Source organism: Leuciscus leuciscus (assembly GCF_965113295.1).
Source record: "Leuciscus leuciscus genome assembly, chromosome: 7".
NCBI lineage: Eukaryota > Metazoa > Chordata > Actinopteri > Cypriniformes > Leuciscidae > Leuciscus > Leuciscus leuciscus.
In genome coordinates this window covers 3,774,738-3,796,986 of record NC_138731.1, presented here as the reverse complement: position 1 = coordinate 3,796,986, position 22,249 = coordinate 3,774,738, and the positions used below count along the sequence as shown (strand labels likewise).

The 22,249-nt window shown below is 37.4% G+C and overlaps 1 protein-coding gene across 3 annotated transcripts; it reads left to right on the top strand.

The window, feature by feature from the left end:
* Positions 1-1,144: 1,144 nt before the first annotated feature.
* LOC309503364 (uncharacterized protein) lies at positions 1,145-18,803 on the top strand. 3 transcript variants are annotated; one of them, XM_082176163.1, is made up of 6 exons: positions 1,145-1,197; positions 5,227-5,343; positions 7,941-9,016; positions 9,124-9,279; positions 18,063-18,155; positions 18,237-18,803. In XM_082176163.1, the coding sequence occupies exons 2-6, from the start codon at positions 5,274-5,276 to the stop codon at positions 18,522-18,524; spliced, it is 1,683 nt and encodes a 560-aa protein (XP_082032289.1). In that variant the 5' UTR covers positions 1,145-1,197; positions 5,227-5,273; the 3' UTR covers positions 18,525-18,803. The 3 variants fall into 3 exon arrangements, with proteins under 3 accessions (XP_082032289.1, XP_082032290.1, XP_082032291.1); XM_082176164.1 differs by lacking the exon at positions 1,145-1,197 and adding an exon at positions 1,212-1,356; XM_082176165.1 differs by lacking the exon at positions 1,145-1,197 and adding an exon at positions 1,315-1,335.
* The last annotated feature ends 3,446 nt before the right edge of the window (positions 18,804-22,249 follow it).

Here is a 22,249-nt window from a genome sequence, read left to right as displayed (position 1 = left end):
TCATTTCCAATTCCTTTTTGAACGACTAGGTGGAAAGAACGGCAGATCATAGCAGCTCTATAAACAGCAACATACATGAAAGTTAAGAAATGTGGATGTACTGTAGCCTACATTGATTAAAAACATAAAAATTACATCAGAAAACTACTAACCTGCTGAAATTTCCATTTGATCTTATAACTTCATATCATTCTCAAACCAATTATGACAACAATAAAACATCGTTTTGCGCTAAACTAGTCATAATCTCATTGTAGATTTCTTAATTCCAATTACGACAGGTCAAAATTGCAGATTAGATATAGTCAAAACTAAATTACAGACAAGAGCATTATCTTGGCATAGCCATGTAAATCTATTTATGCGATCTCCTAATGCTATCAGAAACTTTACTTTTTTTTTATCGTTTTGTTTCTGTATTTTTAAAATGAACATTTTAAAGTATATTTATTGTACAAAAATGAATTCCTTTATTTATCAAAATAAACAGAAATGAGTACAAACTTTGCTAAGGTGATTGTTTTGTCTTAACTTAGACATTATTAAAAACACATTATTTTTATCTGAAGTATTTGCATTGATACAAATTATTAAAAGAAGACAAAAAAAATAAAGACAAAAAAATGATCAAACAAAGAGACACAGTATTGATCAATACGGTGTGTCTTTTGCCCCAGTGCTGGTTTTCTTTTTTTTATATTATACCCCTGGTATAATAAAACCCTATTTAAAACCAATAGTTTCATCTGTATGTCAAATTACTATTTTCAGACACACAGTGTTCATGAAAAAATGTGTACGTCCTTTGAAATGCCAACATAACAACATTAAACACAAGCAGATCTATGCCTTTATTAATCAGATGCCAAAACATTTAATTTCAGCATTTACTCTCCTCTCAGAGACTGAAGCAAAGCATGCTGGGAACTACAAATCTGCTGCAACTGATTCAGTTTGAGTTCTGCTGAACATTATTGAGTTCCCATAACTTTTTTCTAATAAGTGCAATGAACTTTCAATAATATTCGAGTGAAATGAACTCATTTCATGTAATAAATGTATGCATGCGTTTTTGTATGTAAATTTCAATCCATGTTTGTGTTTTTTAATGTGTGAACAGGGCTTTTATTTTGGTGTAGGTATGTGACATCATAACTATGCGCCATGCTCCTCCATCAGTGATTTGGCTGAAGAAAGGTTTGTGTTTGCATGCGTTTTAAGAGTTCAAATTGATACAAAGTCTTTTTCATAGCGTTTACAATAAATGTTAATAAATTAATTGTAACCGAATGCAACACAGTAATGCTTCATCTAACATTAATGAACGTTATTTCTGTGAGTAAAGCACATCCACACGTGAGTAACAGAAAAGATGCGTCTCATTTCGCGACCTATAGTGTTTATGGTAAACATGAATTCGGTCTCTGGTAACGTTAAACTGGGACGGGAGAAACGGAGCTTTTCGAAACTCCGAGTCAATTGAGTCAGATGCTCTGCAATCGCTAAACGATTCCCTGTTTAGAGCCGTTAGAGTCACCGCGCGCGTGTAGCTTTTACTAAACAGTTGCAAATGTTTTCATGAAAGTGAATGTTAAATAACTACAAAGCATTAAATATAATTCGTATTTAATGAAATGCCTATATAATTCGTATTCTCTGTTACTCTTGAATTCATTTGAAGTCTTGTTTTAAGTGTTGCAAGTCAGGAAAGTTAGCGACTACTGCCTTCACGTGCTATCAGAAATGTCCCCACAAAATTACCCATGGATTTATTAAAGTAAAAGTGGAGTAATAATGTTTTTTTTTGTTTTTTTTGGCCAATTGGTTACCAGTTGTATAAGTTTTACCACAAATTACCATGGTTAAAGGTTAGAGTAGCAAAACCATGGGTAATTTGTGGTAACCATGGTTTAACATAACCATGTTTTTTTTTTTCTTGTTTTTTTTAACCTTGGTTAATTTTCGTGGTTAAAGTGGTTTGTTGTTGGAATGAATAGCAATCAGGGCGGATGCCATGTTCATTCTTGCCTAATTTGTGTGGAAACCGCATTAAAAGGCAAATTGTTTTGAGGATACATTAGTTCAGGGCTCTTCAACTCCATTCCTGGACAAACGATGTCCTGCTGACTCCAAATTAAACACCCCAAAATATGCAAATCACTATATATGTTCAGAATTAAGTTCTAGTCAATATCCAAGAGGTTTTTTTTCGAGTAAATTGTACCATCCCATTCGTTGCCAACATTATCCAAGCTTTTTTATACATTCACCACTCCATGTGCTTTTCTATCGCAAGCTGTTTTGACATTTAATTCTTCAAACTTACTAATATCTATTTTCATGATTCTAGTACTCCCTTTTTTTTATTTTTTTTAAGCTACTAGTACTAGTTCTTATTTTGTTTAGACCTATTTTTTACAGTCTATGGTTTAGACACTGGTAATTATTCCAACAGTGACTAGTAGAATCAAGACCACTTGAAGATCAAGACCCAGCTGAACACTGAGTAGTGTTGAAGTTAGTGAGTTAGTAATGTTCACTCTTGCACGTTGTTGTTTAACTAATATGTTGTAAATAGGGCTGGGTGATATGGCCAAAATAAAATTATCACAATAATGTATTTATTTTTTGTCAGAACATGACAAACACTTGCCAAACAGGTGAACATTTCACAAATCTAAGGTAGAACATTCAAAACATTTTTGACTTATTTACACTTTTTCAGTAATTGTTCCTAACAAAATGATTGTCTTAATTAAGTTTTCTTAGAAATGCACATTTTACATTAGTAGAGGCTCGAGTTTGGATGCAGATATATATTTGTTCATGAACAAAAACATTAACATCTGTAAAAAATGATATGGTAAAATGTAAATATTCTGACTGTTTTGAGTTTTATTGAAATGAACCATAGGTCATCCATAGTAGCATACATTAGATCATGATAACCACACATACAGCACATCAACACCATGGTAAAATCAGTGTAACTATATGGTTTCTGTGGTATTTGTATGGAAAAACAGTAGCCTAATAAGGCTACATTAAGTATAAATGCACAAACGCTATAGTTTAATCACAAGAAATACTGTAATTATATTCTATTACTCATTTAATGCATGTTTAAATTAGTGATATGAATATCCCACATTTCTGCCACAATACCACGGTGCAGTCAGTGTTACTACAGTAAATCCACGGTAAATGATGGGGATTTATGATTCGTTCCACTTTTGTCGCATAAACATTGTTGAACATTTATCAAACTCTTTATCAATATTATCACGGTTTTGTTAGAATGAGCTGAAAATGTTAAAAAAGAAATGATGCACTGAAAACATTTCAACAAGCTTTATATTTGAAAATCTACAAACAACTAATAAAATTAGCAGCTCTTATGCACTTTTTGTAAAGCAAGATTCTCTTATTGCATCATTCAAGAATGTTCTTGAACATTTCCTTCCTCAAAATGACAGTCGTCAATAGCAACGCATTAGCCTATAACAGTGCACACCTGTCTCTTGTATCTCCGCAGACGCGCTCTCTCGTTTCATTCAAATTGCGTCTCAGTTTTTTTTATTGTATTGAAGATGAAATCAGAGGACTTTAGTATCCATACTACTATAATATTTTTGTAGTGATCATCTTGTCTGGACGATTGTTTTGTAAACTGTAAAAAATGGATTTATAAACGGGTACGATTTTAAAACATTAAACGCAATTCAATATTTCACATCCTCGTAATTATTTATGTGGTAAAAAAAAGTGTAATAAGTGTACAGTGTGTAAGTGTCTTGTTTAAACTTGTTCGTTCGTCTTGGCTCAAAGCCACTTGCTGCGAACATTTCTTTGTGGAAGCTTCGCGTTAATTACAAGTGAGATAATAAAAAATGTAAACTCAAAAATATTTTGTGTCCAATTATTTCCCCAACTTAGTTTTGATATTGAGGTCAAAGTTAACATGCCTTGTCCGCCGTGTCTTCTCTGCGTCTGGGTCGTGCTGGCTGGACAGGATTTACCGCGTGTTTGCAAAATCACCATAATCAAACACGGCTTTAATGATAATTATAGTACATTTGAAAACGATAATACTAACCGCCAGGACATTTTATTGTGAAACCGGTTATCGGTTCATCCCTACTTTTTTTTATTTTTTTTTTATCCTTGTGCCTTGCTTTACTCCTGGAGATATCTGGGGATGTGATGAAATCAGTCAGATTACAGAGAGTTTCTCTAAACTCCGGGGCAGTTCTAGGCTAAAAAACTCAAATGTGGGGCTTGAGCCCATCTTCACTCAGTGTGTTTAGAGACGGATGCCTTGATGTGTTTGAATTGTCCGTATCTCATGGAAATCAAAGAGTCTGAGGTTCTTCCAGCCTTACAATATTATCTCCCAATCATAAACATGATTCGAGAGGCCGCTCTTGTTCAGTTTCCAACTATGAAACTGGTATTTGGCAAGCGGGAAGGAAGTCGACCGGAAGTTGAAGCCGGCCGCGTACCACCATCTTGTAGCAGAACTTCACCTGCTGTTAGCATCCCATTGACTCCCATTCATTTTGGCGTCACTTTGACAGCGAATAACTTTACATCTGAGGCGTTTGAAGACTCCATTTGTCCATTATTTATTTCTAAAGAAACACGACAATGTATAAAATGCTCCATTACCTTGTATCTTACGTTATGGCCCCGTAGAAGCAGTTTTTGTAAAAGTAGGCTAACGATTGCGTCATAACCACGCGACTCTCTGTCGCACAGTAGAGAGATTAGCGTATGGACGGGAGGAGAAGCTCGCGGGCAATCGGGGAGACGTGGAGGCAAAATGACAAAATAATGAATCAGAATACCTAGCAAAAGTTTCTCCTGCTCCTAGCTCATGGACAGCTCCTACTCACGCTACAAGATTCGTAAGGGAATGATTCAGATTTCTCTCGGCACAGCAACTAGAAGACAGACGGGTTGCTCACGTCACATCTACGTCGTCAAGCTCGGTTTGGGTCTGCGCGTCAGGAACGGAAGTCCTAAGAAATCGCTGAAAATGGGCTTCACTTGTCTCAATTGAGTTCCAATGAGATGGCTCTGTCCACTTCTTATACTGTCTATGGTATTTGCACTAGTTCTGATAGCACATAAAGGCAGCATGAGATGCTCCCAGCTAATTAGGATCTGTTTTTCTTTCTGTTCATTATTCTGATCTTAAACATGACAAATTGTCCAAACACGCAGGAAAACTCCTGGCTCAGCTGAGATCCACGTGACGTACTCGTATAAAGATGGCGTTGGTGAAAGAGGAGAGTGAAGATGTGGTGATTGTGAAACACGAAGATGCTGTGGAGCAAACAGGTTGGTTATATATTAAAATCCTGACCTCTACACAAATGAATGATATTTCTTAATGCCACACAGGCTGTGTTCGATATATCTATATTTCATACTCCTTCCCGATACGAGTATTGATACAGCTGCTTCTGTTGCGTTTCTGCAGCACATGCTTACGTTGAATATGTGATATTTTGAAGAACTTGGAACAGGGTAAAGCCTAGACTGTGGTTGTGATCCGTATCATATCGTGAATTTGTTGAGATACTCCTCTGATATGCTACAGCGTCCATTTTGCTGGCTTATATGTCTATCTTCAATTTCTTCAATATTTTTACTGTTTAGAATGTAAATCTATAATGTTGAATGAGGGCTGTGCGATTAATCAAAATTGTAACAAAATTGCGATGTGAGCATGTGCGGTTTCTAAACCACAGAAAGCTCGATTTTTCCGCCAGACAGATCATTTTTTCCATTCCACTGCTTTACTTTCCCTCTGTTTCTCAATGAAAACATGTGAGATGGCTATCATTAACTGATGCAGTCTCGCTTTTCGACGTTCTTGTTTGTGGACTCAGTGTGCAATTTCAATGCGAGATGAATTCAGGGCAGGATAAAAAAATAATAATAAAAAAATACCCATGGTTTGGTAATATTCGGGATACAGGAGAGATAAAGTATCATAGAGCCAGGTATTTTGCAAGACCTGTCAAATAATCATTGCGGCAAAACAGAGTAGCGGTCATTCAGACAGAATGTGTTTTTGCGGTTAGAAACACAGGCCTAGAGATGCATTTTTATTGGTAATGACATTTTTTCCAGGCTTCTGATTGGCCAGCATGGCTTTACGGTTAGGGTTGTATCGCCACCTGTTGGTTTGGGCATGTTCTTGACAGCATGTCATAGTGTGTTTTTGCTTTTTCATGTGGACGCAAATCTTTTTTTAAACGAAGGAGGAAAAACTCTGTTTATGAAAATACTCGTGTACATGTGGACTAGGCCTTAGTGTCTTCCTCTGCCAGAAGCCTGGAGTGGCTTTTGAACTCTGACCTGATTCTCACTGCAAGATGAGATGAGGCTCTTGATGACTCTGCCTGGCAATAAAGTAATCTGAATAGAAGTCGTAAAAATGAGCTTCAGCTATTTAGTTATATCTTTTTGTCACAGCTTTTTTTAAAGACCATGTTACTTTAAGCCACTTTTCTCTTTTCTACTTTAAGAATTTCTCATTCTTTGTATTTTTAATTACATTGCAAAACATTTGTCAAAATATAAAACATGAAGGCTGATTTTAAAGATGTTATTTGCAATAACTGCAGGGTATCAGTTCTGCGAGGAGGAGCCAATCCACACTCCTTTAACAAAACAAATCTAATAGCTCATCTTAAAAATCGCCATCGTGATCTTTGAACTATTCATGAAGAAAAAAGAAAAGAAAAAATGCTCCAACGTAAACTCGTCAGAAGAATATCATTCAGTCATTAGAAAAGGCAAAGAAATTCAGCTAAACCCACCCAAAGATAAAAGCTGTGAACAGAAAAATAATCTAAATGTTTGCTCGTGATAATCAACCTTTTAGCGACTGATTAACTGCTTAGAGCCATGGTATGCCATGCCTATATATGCCTTACATATGGATTACTTTTACGATCTCTTTATGATCAAGTGTCAAAGTGATAGTTGCTTAGTTGTCATTGGAGGTACAGAAATCGTTCAGGGGTTCGTTTCCCGTACAAAGACGTAACTCGCTGCTTAACTACCATACGATGCATCATTGAAGAAATCCACTAGCTAGTCACGACTGTTTCCCGAAACCATATTGTCGTAAATTGGTCATTAAACAACGTTAATGTTAATGATGTCACGCAGGTGTTGTAGTAATAACTACTTTTAATGAATCTGTTTGAGATCGAGTTAATGCTAGATGTTTTGCTATAAATTATGGACATGGCATCTGAAGACTTTTTCTCACTTTTTTATTTAGTTTTTTTTCCAGATTGAATCATAGGCTCGTTCTTACGCACTAGAGCTCGTTCACACATGCGCACTCTTAAAAAATGACGCTTTAAATCTCTTGACAAACTAAAAGACGTAAATTACATTTGTATGTATTCTAAATAAAAGACACAGGTTGTACTGAACATCAGCTTGCTTATTTTGCTCAAGATAAGGATTTATTGAGTCCACATGTCATGCAAAAAAGAAACTGCTTCTAACCCCAGGTCGAGAGCGGTCGTTCAAACACACAACTTTGTGATGCTGTTTGCGAGGAAACACCGACTCGTCGAACTATGCTGATAACGACGGAACATGCGACCATAGTTGGCTAACGAAGCTTTTAGGAAACGCATTAATAATGTCTTAATTTGTGTTCCAAAGATGAATAAAAGTCTTGCGAGTTTTGAACGACATGATGGTGAGTAAATGATGACAGAATTTTCATTTTTGGGTGAACTATCGATTTAATGCTTTGAAAAGCATTAGAATGATCAGAATATGGACTAGTTATGCACACACTGCATTTACAGGTCATTATGAGTGTTAATATTCCTCTCTGATATTGCATGTTTAAGGGATGTTGTGCTGTAACTCAGACTCGAGTGATGTGGTCTTTCTTACAGATGCTCCAGTGTCTCATCCAGCCAAACTTCGTATCATTCTTCAGGAACATGACATTCGCAAACTGGACTTGCCTCATGGAATCCCTGGGAGTGTAAATGAACTCGAGCATATTGTGAGGAAGACATTTGGCCTCATTGGGAACTTCACTTTGCATTATAAGGATCCTGATTTCGGGGAGGAATATTTCTCTGTTACCTCAACAAGTGACATCAAGGACAAGGACACACTTAAGGTGATTCACATTGTTGAACCTCCTACACTTACTCTGACCTTTACCAATGTGGATAATTCCGTTAAAAGTGCATCAAAGACCTCAGTCCAAACCTCAGCATCCTCGGTCTACACTTCAGTGACCTCCGTCCGTCCTTCTAACAGCAGTTCCTCTCCTGGATCACAGGATACATCGACTCTTTCGTCACCCGAACACAAGACTCAGCGTTCACAGCGTTGGCCTACTGAATTCCCAGTACCTCGCTTTGCATATGATACAGAACTTGTGCTTGCTTCAGGAGATGAAGCTTTCAAGAAGGATGGATTTCAACTCAACTTCACCTCAATCCTTCCAGACATCCTGGAGAAACTGGCCGAAACCATCTTTCAGTATGTGGCCTATCCAACAAGCGCACAATTGTCTGATGTCATCGAGGCGCTGATTCAGAAACATCCTTGCCTCAGAGAACCGGGCTCATATAATGGATGCTACCAATGGCGACAAAGACTAAAATATAAAATGGGCAACTATAGATCGAAACTGAGAGGTCTTGGATGCCCTGAGCTCGACGTGAACTCTCTCAAAAAGAAGCGAGCACATGAAAAAGCACCAGCGAAGAATATCAAGAAGCCAAGAAAGGCGGAGGTGAACTTTTTGCCCCCTCACCCACAAGGAGAAACTGAAGAAAGCTTGGAACGTGAACGGGTGGCGCTCCTTAATGAAGTAAAGATGAGGAGCAACTATCAGATCATCTGTGATAAAATGGCAAAGACATTCTCCTTTCGCAGGCAGGAAGTTGTCAGTCACGCACTATCAGTCACTGATTTAAAAAACAGATGGCCTGCTCTTTTTTGTGCAGATCAGGTAAATATGTTTTTTAATAACATTGTTCACAATATGTGCTATATTAAAGCCAATTTTCTACATTAAAATTTGTTTTGCCTTTTTTCATTGTGCCTTGTTTTCTGCAGATAAACAAAGAATTCACAAGGATCACTACTGTCAACCTGGAGGAAACTTTCATTGCTAAACTGGACCAATACTTCTCAAAAATAATATCCTTGGTGTTGACAAGAAGAGGGCCTGCAACAATGAGTATTCAGCGTATCAGGAACATGCTGCTAGAGGTATGCATACATCAGTGAATTAGATATTTATATAGTGCTTTACTATGTACTACTGTACACTCGGCTATAGGTGGAGAGGAGAGAGAGGCAATATATGAAGTGTCAGAATAATGTCAAGTCACTATTTACAGAGTCTTTATTTATAGAGTGCTTTATACAATACAGATTGTTTCAAAGCAGCTTCACAGTAATAAACAGGAAAATGACAGAGTCAGACTTCATCAAATATGAGACGACTTCAAATGCTGCCGTGAAGCAGCTCTACAGAAGACAATAGTGTCATTATTCAGCTCAAGTCAGTTCAGTTCATAAATGTATAACATGGCTACAAATATAAACTTAAAGTAGGTGATGTTGGGTTAGATGGGTGGTGCTGTGTTGGTGGGCGTGATCACTTGCATTTTTTCCTGATAACAGTGGAAACAAAAATACACAAAAAATACTCTGTCATTTTTGCTCATACAGATAAGAGTAACCTCTGTATCATCAAACTGTAAAGGGTCTACTTTTATTTGTGTAAATTCACAAAAGCATGAAAAAGTTGTGCCTTTGTAAAATAAAGAAAACGAACAGAATGCGCTTTCTGCTGTCTCGGTCTCTGTGAACAGCTATTCTCATAACTCTGGCTGGCGTGTTTGAGAGCGCTTCGGCACTGTGGCAGTACGGAAAAAACGTAAGCTGCGTGACTGGATGGAGGAGGGAAATCAATTATCTGGAAGTGAGGAAATGAGTATATAAGGTGGAGTTGTAGGAGAGGAATCAGGGGGGAAAAGGAACGGGTTACCTGAGACGAAAGCAGTCAGTGAGACGTGAGACGCTGTGTTTGGGCTCGGGTAGATCGCTAGAGTGAGCGCAAGTTGCCGTGGTGATTGACACTGAGTGTGAGCGTGAGTTGCCGTGGCGATTGACACTAAGTGTGCGCTGCACCTCTGGACACCGGCTGCACAGCGAAGCTTTTCTTTTTTTTGTGTAAGCAAGTTCTCCGGAGATACTTCTACCTCAGCACCAACTTTCACAGTTATTTAGTTTTTCTTTATTTATTGTTGAACCGAAACCCCCCCCCCCCCCCCCCCCCCCCCAAAAAATGGCGGAAAGACTGTATTTTGAACTTGAGCCAAAGTTTTTTCTTTTTTGTGTCATTTTTTGAAAATATATCTGAAACTGAGGTTTTGTCTGATTTCTGTGAAAATAATGAAAATACAACTGTGAAACTGAACTTTCTTTGTGTGATTCTGATTCAGTTTTGTTTGTAACCAGTGGCTTAAAGAGCTATTCTGGGTAAAAAACATTATTTGACAAGATTAAGCTTGTCTGGCGCCCGAACTAAGTCTATCAGTTTAATTTATATATATATATATATATCTTTTTAATTTGCTGCTTTAAATTCTATTTGGGGCCTGCCACCGTTACAACACAGCTTTTTTGATTTGACGTCATCTGTCACTAGTTCAACCGTTCAATGAACACAATTTAAACGCAATAGATTTTAATGCTGCAAAAAATGGCAAACAAATTATAGGCTACTAGATATTTTACACAAACTAAACGAAGCATACAAAAACGGCAACAAAATTCTAAATGATTTCAATTGAATAAGATTAAATAGGCTTCACCAAATATGCCTTCTCCGTGGTTTTACCGTGGCAGACAGTAGTTAGAATAAAAAACAAGTTTAAATATCAATGTTTCTGGCCAGCAAAATACTAACATGTTCACCTTTTATGGCTTTAATAAGCTGCGAAGTGCAATAACGCCACCCGCTGTGCTGAACACACGTTCAGATGGAGCACTGGTAGCACATATACACAAATATTTACGTACAATGTTGACAATGAGAGGGAACCGTTAGCTTTTGTGGGTTTTCTTCTCCATCAATTTCCTGTAGGTACATGGACATCTCTGCTTCAGCTTTTTCATCAGCGGTGAGCATGGCTGCTTCTCTATTCCCAAGAAGGCTGCCCAGTGAACCCTTTTTCTTCTTGGGCTCTGCGCCAGCACCTGATTCCTCTTTCTCTTCCTCTTCTCTCACTTGTGCGGGACCAGGTGTCGGACTTGTTGCTGCTGCCGCCACCATCTCTTCTACCAGTTTAGTTTTTGTGGCACTTAGCTCGGGTGGCTTCATGTGGTGATCTCTGTATCTTGGGTCAAGCAAGGATGCTTTTGCGTATTTACAAAGCACACATTTACGCTTCTCTAACCACGGCTGACAAAAAAGGTACAAAGTCTCCAATGTGGTGATCACACAATGTCAAATCAGCTTAACATAAAAGCTTAGTTATGCAAAATCCTTGTATCATTCGCTCAATTAATTTTCAATTAAGAATCCACAAATCGGAAAATGAAAAACAACTTAATTCATTATTGCTTTACGAAACCAAATAAAATAAATAAATGACGACTTGATGTTCATAATTTTGTTTCTGTGCACAAATAAAAAATGGTGAATAAGAACAATGACTATGAAATATCAAAATCAAATTCAAATTTTTATTCCCCATTTTTAATTTGTGTATAGAAACAAAATTATGAATATCAAGTCATTATTTATTTATTTTATTTGGTTTCGTAAAGAAATTATGAAATATGTTGTTGTTTTTCTGATTTTGGATTCTTAATTTAAAATTAAGACGAATGATACATGGATTCTGCAAGTCATTTATGTTTGTCTGTTCGCACGCTTGCACTGGTAAAGGCTAATAGACAATTGTGTCATTTAAATAGCTTCATTTGCGGAGCTATCTAGTAGGTCTATATACGCATTTATGGTTTTACATGTAGGAACACTTATTCAATTATTGCCATTTGGTAATAGGTATTGGCCCACACTTTCAAAAATTACTGTGATCAAGGAGTGCTGAGGGAGTTTCATCTTCTCTTGTGCTTTGCTAAGCTTGCGTCTCCTCCAGGGATGGAAATTAGCACCCGCCACCAGCCAAATGCGGGTGATTTTGTGTTGTGGCGGGTAAATTCGCTTCACCTACCGGCCACCGTGGCGGGTAAATAAAAATATACTGTTTCACACAGACGGCGGACACTTTTAGAGGACATAAGTGTACGCTGAAATAAAGTCTTTCACCTCAGAAAAACGGACTTTCTTGTCCTGTCTCGTCAGCCGTTATCCTGTTCTCGTAGCGCACACTCTTCAAATGCACGCGCAAATGCGGCGGCGCGCGCTGTGTATCGCCTCACTGTATATAAAGTGCAAAATAAACTACGAGCATGCAACGCCGTTACGTTGTAAATTACACAAAATAAAAGTAATGCAGGGATGATTTTCATACTATTCACCAGGAGCAGTTTCCATGGTTCATTAACAGTTATTGTTAATATTGTGTATTCACCATGGTAACTGTCGTTTCCATATTAACCCCAAAATGCCACTTTATTTTTCTTTGTGTTATTTTTTATATTTTTAAATGACTCTAGTGGCTCATACCAACATTGTATTAACAAAAACTAGTTTGGAACTGCTATTTAATAGCTTTAGCATAGGCCTAATGTTTATTTATTAGTACTAGTCTTTACTATTAGTCATATTCTTACAATTTATGTTAAGTAAAGGGGGACAGTACTTGTGCATGTGGAAATAGCCGGTTTCAATAAAACTACTTGTGACATGTCATATTTGGCTTTGACTTTGACTGAACATTTGCTCTCACTTTGCGTAAAAAATATCTGGATATATATCGTATATCGATATTCAGCCTAAATAATCGGGATATGACTTTTGGTCCATATCGCCCAGCCCTAGTTTCATTATTGGGACTAAAAACCTAAAACTGGAAGCCATAAAAGACCACGAATCATTCAAATGCCACATCCAGGTAAAAAAGAGAAATATATATAAGAGAGAAAGAGAAAATGTCAGTATTTCATTGAGACTTGAGATTAAATAAACTGCTTAAGTATTGTAGATCTTGTAGTATTAATTTTCACATGCAGTTACACATTGTCGGTTAAAAACAAGAAAGTGGCTGGTAAAAACATTGAGTGGCTGGTAGATTTTGAAATCCACCAGCCACAGTGGCCGGTGGACAAAAAAGTTAATTTCCATCCCTGGTCTCCTCCACCAGCTGTGGGATAAAGCAGTATTGACTCTCCGGCAAACACCGAATGCCCGATCAGTGCTGGCCTTCTACTGCCTATGTGAGTTGTTTATTGCAATGACCTAAACGACTTACCCATGGCCATTTTAATTGTCTGATGGCGCAACAATATTGGCCCCATTATCAGTAGTTATGCAGAAATGTTTCTTTCTTCTGTTTTCCACTCATGTATACTCTCCCGCCATTCACGGCACCAGAATTGTTTCTCTGCCGGTGCTAGACCAATATGTGCTAAGAAAATAATCGATATTCATGACGTCAGAGTTACTTTATAAAGAAATTGTCGTTTTTTTTAAATAAAAGCAGCTATGGTACACACCGCATTCAACAGAAGTGTAGTTTTAAATTATATTTGGCCAAAGAATAGGCATATTCAACAAAATATATAAGCTTAATACGAGTGACCACAAGACAACAACAAAAACCTTTTACATACAAAGGTGAAAGACTTGAGCACTGGACAGCACCCATGCACTCAGCATTAACAACACAATACATATGTATGCATAATCAGAACTCTGCATACTTAAATCTAAAATTAAACATTAAAACGAACACCACATCACAACCTTAGTGACTATGTAATGGATTACATGTAGCCTACAGAAGGACGATACGTATGTTTCCGTGGTTTAGCGCAAATTATTCTGTGATCTTCTGAACATCCAGGGCCTTGGTTCTCTCTGCGTGTATGGACAGGCATGGAAGGTTGCTGAGTTGAGGTTTTGCGATTCTGTTTCTCAGGTAGGTTTTTACACACCGCATGCAGGAAAGACTGAGCTGACATGACACAGAGGTTACTGGCCGTGTGACCGATATGCATAAAAGTTTATAAATGTCCGTGAAGGAGTCTTTGTAAGGTTTAAGCATGGATAGGGACTGCTAACTGTGTCACCCTTTACTTTTTTTCTTTCAAAAAGGAGACTAGGCTATGCCAGCACTGTCACAAACAGCCAATTTATAGTTTCCATTTTCTTTTTGAACACTATGAACACAATGCTTTCTTTAGTCAAAACCTCTATAAGCAACAGCAAAAAAAAACATTTAGGCTCTGTATTTCTTACATCCCTAGTTTTTGGGGCTTTTGTGCCAGTCCTGGAAACAGTTCCTGCTGGGCACAAAGCAAAGTGCCACGTTACACTTTGTGCAGGAAACTGGTGTTTTATTGTGGCACCTCACACACCTTTTTCGTCCCCGAGTGCTGTCTTGTACATATGCAGGCATGCACATTTGTGAAGGCTGTTGTGGAGTTGTGTCTGGTTGGGTTGTTTCAAGAAGCTCCTTCATGAGCTTCTCCCGGACTGCTTTCTGGGTCAGTGGCAGTAAACACTTGGCCTTCATTTGCTCCTTATGCAGGATGAATGCATTCACATTGGCAATGTCCAAGAGATGCTGAAACAGCTTCTTGTACCACTTCCGGGTCTTATGTAGCACATTATAGTACCCGATCAGTGCATCAGATTGATCGACTCCTCCCATGTACTTGTTGTACTCGAGCACAGACACAGAAATGGGTATGGTCTTCCTCGTCCACTGACACTGGTCCACCTTCACTCACTTGTTGACTGTGTCTCCTTCATATGCCGTGTTCATTGAGGAACACATGACCACCTACCGTGTGTCCATCCATTTAACAAAAAGAAGGCCATCTTTCCTTAGCCATCTGATGGTTCCCCTTTCAGCTTTTTTGGGCATGTCATTTTTCTCTTGTCTTTGGAAAGCCTTTCCTGCTTGTTCGGATCGTGCCACATGCACCCGTCTGTGGTCTTTGAAAAGATCTGGACTTGCATAAATATTGTCCACATACAGTTTGTATCCAGTGCCTAGCAGGGGAAAGTCTAACAGGGACGTGACATAATGACTGAGCCCTTTGTCGCTGTGTGTGGAGCTTTTCCATCCTCTCATCAATTGAAAGATGCTGATTTGGTTGGTAAAATGTCTTGCAGGCAGTGATGAGGTCTGTGTAGAGAGGCTTTATTTTGTATAGGGGGTCGTATTCTTCAGTTCCCTTTTTCTGCTGGTTTTCTTCGTCCCCCTTCAGATCGCAAAAATGCAGGGTCCATGAAATGGACAAAAATCAATCCTGTGACATCACTGAGGGTGGGAAACAAAAATTGTAACCCAGCTTTTTGGACCAGTAATCACTCAGTTCTTTGACTTTCACGAGGCCCATGTAAATGGTCAGAGACAAGTAACTGTTAAATTCATTCAAGGTGAGTTTGCCATTTGTATTTCTTCCCAGAGTTGGACAATTTTTCTGCGTGTGCATTTGTATTTGCTGTGAGCCCCAAGACCACACTTTTGCGGAAAAACAACTGAAATAACTGGATTGGAGAATACAGCTCATCAGTAATGATCTGTGGTCCAGGAGGCCGTTTAGGTGCAAAGCTGGGCATTGGTGGTGGTGCCTCATCTTCGTCAGAAAGATTGTGCCACATGTCCATTTGTTCTTCTTAACGGACAGCAGATCTTGACTTTTTTTGTGTGGCTTTTCTTAGTTTGGAGGCATGTTTTTGTTTTTCATCAGAGGACTCTCTAAAAAGTTATCAATGAAAAAATCAGTAACTGTCTCTAAAACATTAGCAATAAAAATCAGTAATACTTTCTAAAATGTAATCAATAAAAAAATCTGTAACAGTCTCTAAAAAGTTAGCGATTAAAAATATCAGTAATACTCTCTGAAAAGTTATTGCTGAATATTATCAGTAAACTTTGTAATCAGTCAAAAAGTTATCACTGAAAACTTACTAAACTGTAAAAATGTTGTAGTTTTGTGATAAACTTTGTAATAAATCTATCTATTTGATTTGATAAAATAATGGTAATTATTACTTACTTTTCAGCAACAGGATCAATTCTCTTTATAGGAGTCAGCACTGCTCTCTGTGTCTGAATCACGGTCCTCTTCTTGATCGTCCTGGTCTAGATCTAGATTTTCCAAAACTTGTTCCAAAGTAAACCTCTTCTGATAAGCCATGTTCTGACTGAATAAAATATTGCTAGTAATGAATAACCATTGCTTGTCCACTGAGTGGCAGTGCGCTCCCACTGGATTGCGTCCCCTCTGTATGTGCTTCGGGGCAAAACGCTCTGCATAAACGCGTCGCGACTCGCGTATCTATGCACGGTGTGATTGGCTTCCCCCATCGTTGTTTTCATCTCAACTCCAACATCCACTGGTTCTCAACCTTTTTCAAGATCAAAGAGCAGCGCATCTGTGCGCACCACCCGATTAGTTTGTCATCTTGCCCAAATATTGAGATGGGTCTGACGTTGCGAGGCCTGACTTGTAACATACAGTTGGCAGAGCTTCCAAAATATTTGCAATGACATTGGAAAACAGTAATGGACGGTTCCGGTAACATTGGATAACACGATTGCATCCCGGTCTTTAGCCAAGTAGCATGTAACATCACTCCGTGAGGAATATCTCGTGATCGACATGGATTATGTTGATTTTTGTCTCTTTTTAATCGTGAGAGTCTGCTGTATGTAAATAAGGATGTGCCATTTTCAATGATCGGAGCATGTTTCTTAAAGTTACAAGCGTAAACGCCACTTTAAAGTGTAAGGGTCAAACAGGTAAATTTAGCTCAAAGGGAATTATTAATTAATCTATAGGGAATCTTGAAAAATAATCACTTACATGGCCGAGCAAATGACTCGTCCAGCGTTTCGGAACTATCAGCTCTGCAGCGGATATAAATATCCAACCTATAGTGAAAACTTTATTTATTAGCAATTTCTATTTTATAACAAGTATCCAATTCCTGACCTCAAGTATTGAATCGATTTTCGATTCCCAACCCTAGGCAACTGCTATACTGACATACGTAAACGCCGCCCCTGATAGAAAGTTATACATTTTAACGTTAATTAGGCTCCAAAAAATATAAAAATATTAAAAGTGAACTTAAAACAATCTTCACATAAACCCATAATAAATGTCATATTTAGCCAAACTGTGCCTGTAACTTCAAGCCTGAAAGAGAACGTGATACTGGTGCGCGTATTTGTGTGTGTGTGTGTGTGTGTGTGTGTGTGTGTGTGTGTGTGTGTGTGTGTGTGTGTGTGTGATAAACAGGACATCACAGCACGTTCTCTTGTCTCGTCGTGTTTGAATGATTTAAAAGCATTTGCATTAATAAAAGCGTGATCATACAATGCTAGTCAACGGATGACAGAAAAAAAACGGATGCTGCGTTAATTGCGTTAAATATTTGTAAAAATTGCCGTGGTGAACAAGTGATAAAACTGGTGTTGCGACTGAAAACCGATAACACCGACTATCGCAGCAAGCCTAGTGTGTAGGGTCACAGGGGTCTATATACTGTGGCATTAAACAGTAATATTAAGTACAATAACCTCGAAATAATTACATCTAAGTCCTGACCTCTGGCTAACAGAACATTACTGTAAATTGCAGAAACACCTATATCAGTTGTTTGTTAAATGACACATTTGTTGTTCTTTCTGTCACCAGGAGGACAGCAATGCATTCAAATGATGATTTATTTATTTTTATTTTTATTTTATTTTTAATTGTCAATTTATTTGATTTTAATTTAACTGGGTAATTGGTACAGTCATAAACCTCATCTTTCTTTTTTCAGCTTGATGTATTTATTAAAAACCCATCCTCATGGATAAGTGGTTTAACATTTTTTTTCTTTACAGGATTATTCTTTGGAAAGAAGGAGAGAGGCTGTTATCCGTTCCATAATGGTGCATCTCAGAGATAAGGAAGATGATCTCTTTAAAGAGCGCTTGGTAAGACACACTGTGCTTTGTGTCAATCTGATTTTTAAATATGTTAACTTAAAACACTGACATTGATTCTGATCTACTTAGGATGATGGGGATAATACCAATGAAAGGATGAAGATTATTATAGCTAGAGGAGCCACAACGTCTGACCCAACCAACGCCAGAATTGTGATCGAGGGAACAGAGCTCCAGGAAGACCTGGACGTTCCCCGGGCCTGTGCATTGCTAATGGGGCTGATATACGCACTCAACCTCAGCTACCCAAAAGAACTGAAAAATACTTTTGAGGCATTTCAAAAGATTCTCCTTGAGCTGGATGACCTGAAACCTAGCCTGAAGGTTATGTCTCTAAAAAACAAACTGTTGTACTAAAACACTGTAGGATTAGGCTGCTGTCATCAAATTCAAATGTTGGACTGTGCTGCAAATGTAAAAGTTTTCTTGTGCATAACATTACATTAATAAAATATATGCAGTTTAAAACAAAAGCCCCAAGCAAAACTGTTTAAAAAAAACTACTTTAGTTTTAGTAAGGTGGATTCTATAAACTGGCAATTGAGTGTATATTGTTCAAAAACCAATTGTGTTTCTCTTCTCTTTTTTTCTTTTTTCCTTTTTTGGAAATAAATCTACATATCTACTTACAAAGCAGCTTGGAAACCATTCTTTAGACTATTTTCTAAGGTAAAACACTGGATTCAGTTCAGTCCTCCTTTGAACATGCTGTGTTTCATTTTGTTTAAGGAAAAATGCCTGGTAATTGCCTGCAAATTGCTAAGGCTGCGTTCACATTGTCAATCAGTCGGATTATTTGTGTATCCGATTGGAATTTGATCTAAAATTATTGACATCCACATTGTGTATCACAACTGTTCAAATCCGATTTGTTAGTCCATGCTGCTCTTTCGTTTTCCGGGAATATCTGCTTTGACTTCTGGCAATGACGTTGCGTTGATAGGCGTACACCAAAAACAACAACAGCAGCAGCCACAATACAGATGTTGTCCTATTTACAACACAATAGCCTAGCTGATGCTCTGGACGACTGCGTCTACGAGGCAGTGGCAGAACCGCAGGAGGCTGGTATGAACAAAACTGGTTCATACTAGCTAAATCTGATTTCAATTGGACATGCTCATAAATCAGATTTGGACTGACCGTCTGAAGATAGACAAAGATGTCCCTGATTATTAAACTATTTAGAAAACAAGTTGACTGGTTTTATAATAAACAGGTTATAAAACTGGAATTGGAATAAAGTATTTATTTGCTCTTATTGAAGTGAAATAAGCTACTAATACCAATCATACTAATGAAATAAGTTACTAATCATGCTGCTATGCCACCCTTGCCTTGACTGGCCATTTGCAGATCTGTGGAAGAGCCGCATCTAAAAATTACAAATGCACTACAGTAATAACATTTATAAGTTTTGCAATCCAGTTTAAACACATTGGGTGGGTTGCACCAATGAGGATTAAATTAAGATAATTAAGTTTAGAGCTAATCAAGGATTTGTTGATCTGGGTTTTATTGTTGCACCATATAATTGTAAACTCACATGAACAAATCAGGGATAAGAATTCTATCCTGTGATTAAAACCTCTATTTATATGATCGGCAACAATGTTAAGGGGGATGTCTACTGCTATTTCATGCATTCTGACTTAATTACACTGTTAAAGAGTTGGATTCTCATGCTAAACATGGCCAAAGTTTCCAAAAAAATATTTCTGTGCCAAATACACTCCAGAATTCGTTGCGGAAAGTATTTATATATATATATTTTTTTTTTTTGAGTATGGCCCTGTATGACGTCATAAAGGGCGGGATTCCTTGTATGGACAATTCTCCTGGGGCCTGTACCATGAAGCCGGTTTAGGTGGCTAGCCAGCTATGTTTCAGTTTAGTTTCCGCCAACCCTGGGTTTTAGGTACTATGAAAGTAGCTTGGATTTAATCGGAGTTCGTTGCCATGGTATCTTACGCTGCATTTTTTATTATTATTCTGTTAATCTTATGATAGGATTCCCTAGAGTCATTGCAACATGTATGCAGTCTATTGCTCCAGTCTCCACTGCTCTAGGGGAACATGAGGCAGATTATGTGGTAACACTTTATAATAACTGCACGCTATTAATCATTAGTTAAGCATTAGTAAACAGTTAATTCATCATTTATAAAGCATTAATAGACATTAACAAGCAGTTTATAAATACAGTTATAAATGCAGTATTCTTAATTTATAAGCATATCTATAATGTGTTTAATAATTGTGTTTTCATACTTAATTAATGATCAATTTATCATTTCTAAATGAAGTATTTCATTATTTACAAACCGGTTATTTAGGAGTTGTCAGTGGTTCATAAGATCACTTAGAAAGTGTAAGTAAATTATTAATAAACTGTTTAAATACATATTATTATTCAGACATATAGTAATAGTTACTTAGTGTGTTAATAAATGGTTTATTAACATGTATTTCTACTGTAATTCAGGGTTAATTCGGGTAGTTATAAAGCATTTAGTAGTGGTCAGTTCACTATGTTTGTGAGCTAATCTAAAGTGAGGACTAGTTATGCTTTGTAAAGCGTTTATAAAGAAGATTTAAAGGCTGTTAATATTTTTATGTTCTGTATCGCTGTGTTGTATTTGTTTACTTTTTCTCTTTAGAAGAAAACTGAGTCTTTAAATCTCCTTTATAAATGCTTTACAAAGCATAACTAGTCCTCACTTTAGATTAGCTCACAAACATAGTTAACTGACCACTACTAAATGCTTTATAACTACCTGAATCTACTACATTTACTTACACTTTCTAAGTGATCTTATTAGCCACTGACAACTCCTAAATAACCGGTTTGTAAATAATGCAATACTTCATTTAAAAATGATAAAGTGATCATTAATAAATTAAGAAAATACAATTATTAAACACATTATAGACATGCTTATAAATCAAGAATACAGCATTTATAACTGTATTTATAAACTGCTTATTAATGTATATTAATGCTTTATAAATGATGAATTAACTGTTTACTAATGCTTAACTAATGATTAATAGCGTGCAGTTATTATAAAGTGTTACCGATTATGTTAATAGGAAGTCCTATCACAGCCTTAATGTTCAGGTAGAGATGATGTGAATATGTGAGATGATTATTTTCTGTGATATGAATCTTTAAATTAATAGTAACATAACAGATTTAACAATGATCTACTAAACATTTCATCTGCAGACGACTTGTGGTCATGAACGTATGATCACAGGTTTGGATGCCAAATGGCCTGGCTCCAGTGCTTGACTCAATTTTCCGTGAGTCTTCGTTGTGTCAGCGCTTTGAGGAAAGCAAGTTAAATTTGGTACAGTACAAAACACTTAATTTGAACTGAGATAGAAAAACCTACACAATAACCCCCTATCATGACCCTCAGACAGGGCCACAGCACCGCTTCAATGTGGCCCTCAGTAAAACCAGAGTGAAGATAGACATGACCTTCGACATCCTAAAGACACATTTCAACTGTGTTCGGCGCTTAAGAGTCACCAGAGCGGACCACTCAGCTGGTGCAGATGTAGATGCAATCACCATACAATATTACACTTAATAAAAGCACATTGAAACTGCAGATAGGTCTCAAACTGTTTTACTGGTTTTGTGGGATGGGAGGGAGAAAGAGAGCAAGACAAAGTTGCATTAATAAATATTCATACTAAAGTGTTACTTGGTTAAATAAGTTCACATACTGAGATCAGTTTTATCCAGCTGTTTGATCTCCAATTTAAAAAAATAAAAATAATTTTGGAGCCTCCTCAGCTCAGTCCAGCTCCTTAAGTGAACAGTAGTTCAAGTCTCCTTTAGTGAGCAGTCTAGTTCAAGTCTCCTTTAGTGAGCAGTCTAGTTCAAGACTCCTTTAGTGTGCAGTCTAGTTCAAGTCTCCTTTAGTGTGCAGTCTAGTTCAAGACTCCTTTAGTGTGCAGTCTAGTTCAAGACTCCTTTAGTGTGCAGTCTAGTTCAAGACTCCTTTAGTGTGCAGTCTAGTTCAAGTCTCCTTTAGTGTGCAGTCTAGTTCAAGACTCCTTTTGTACAG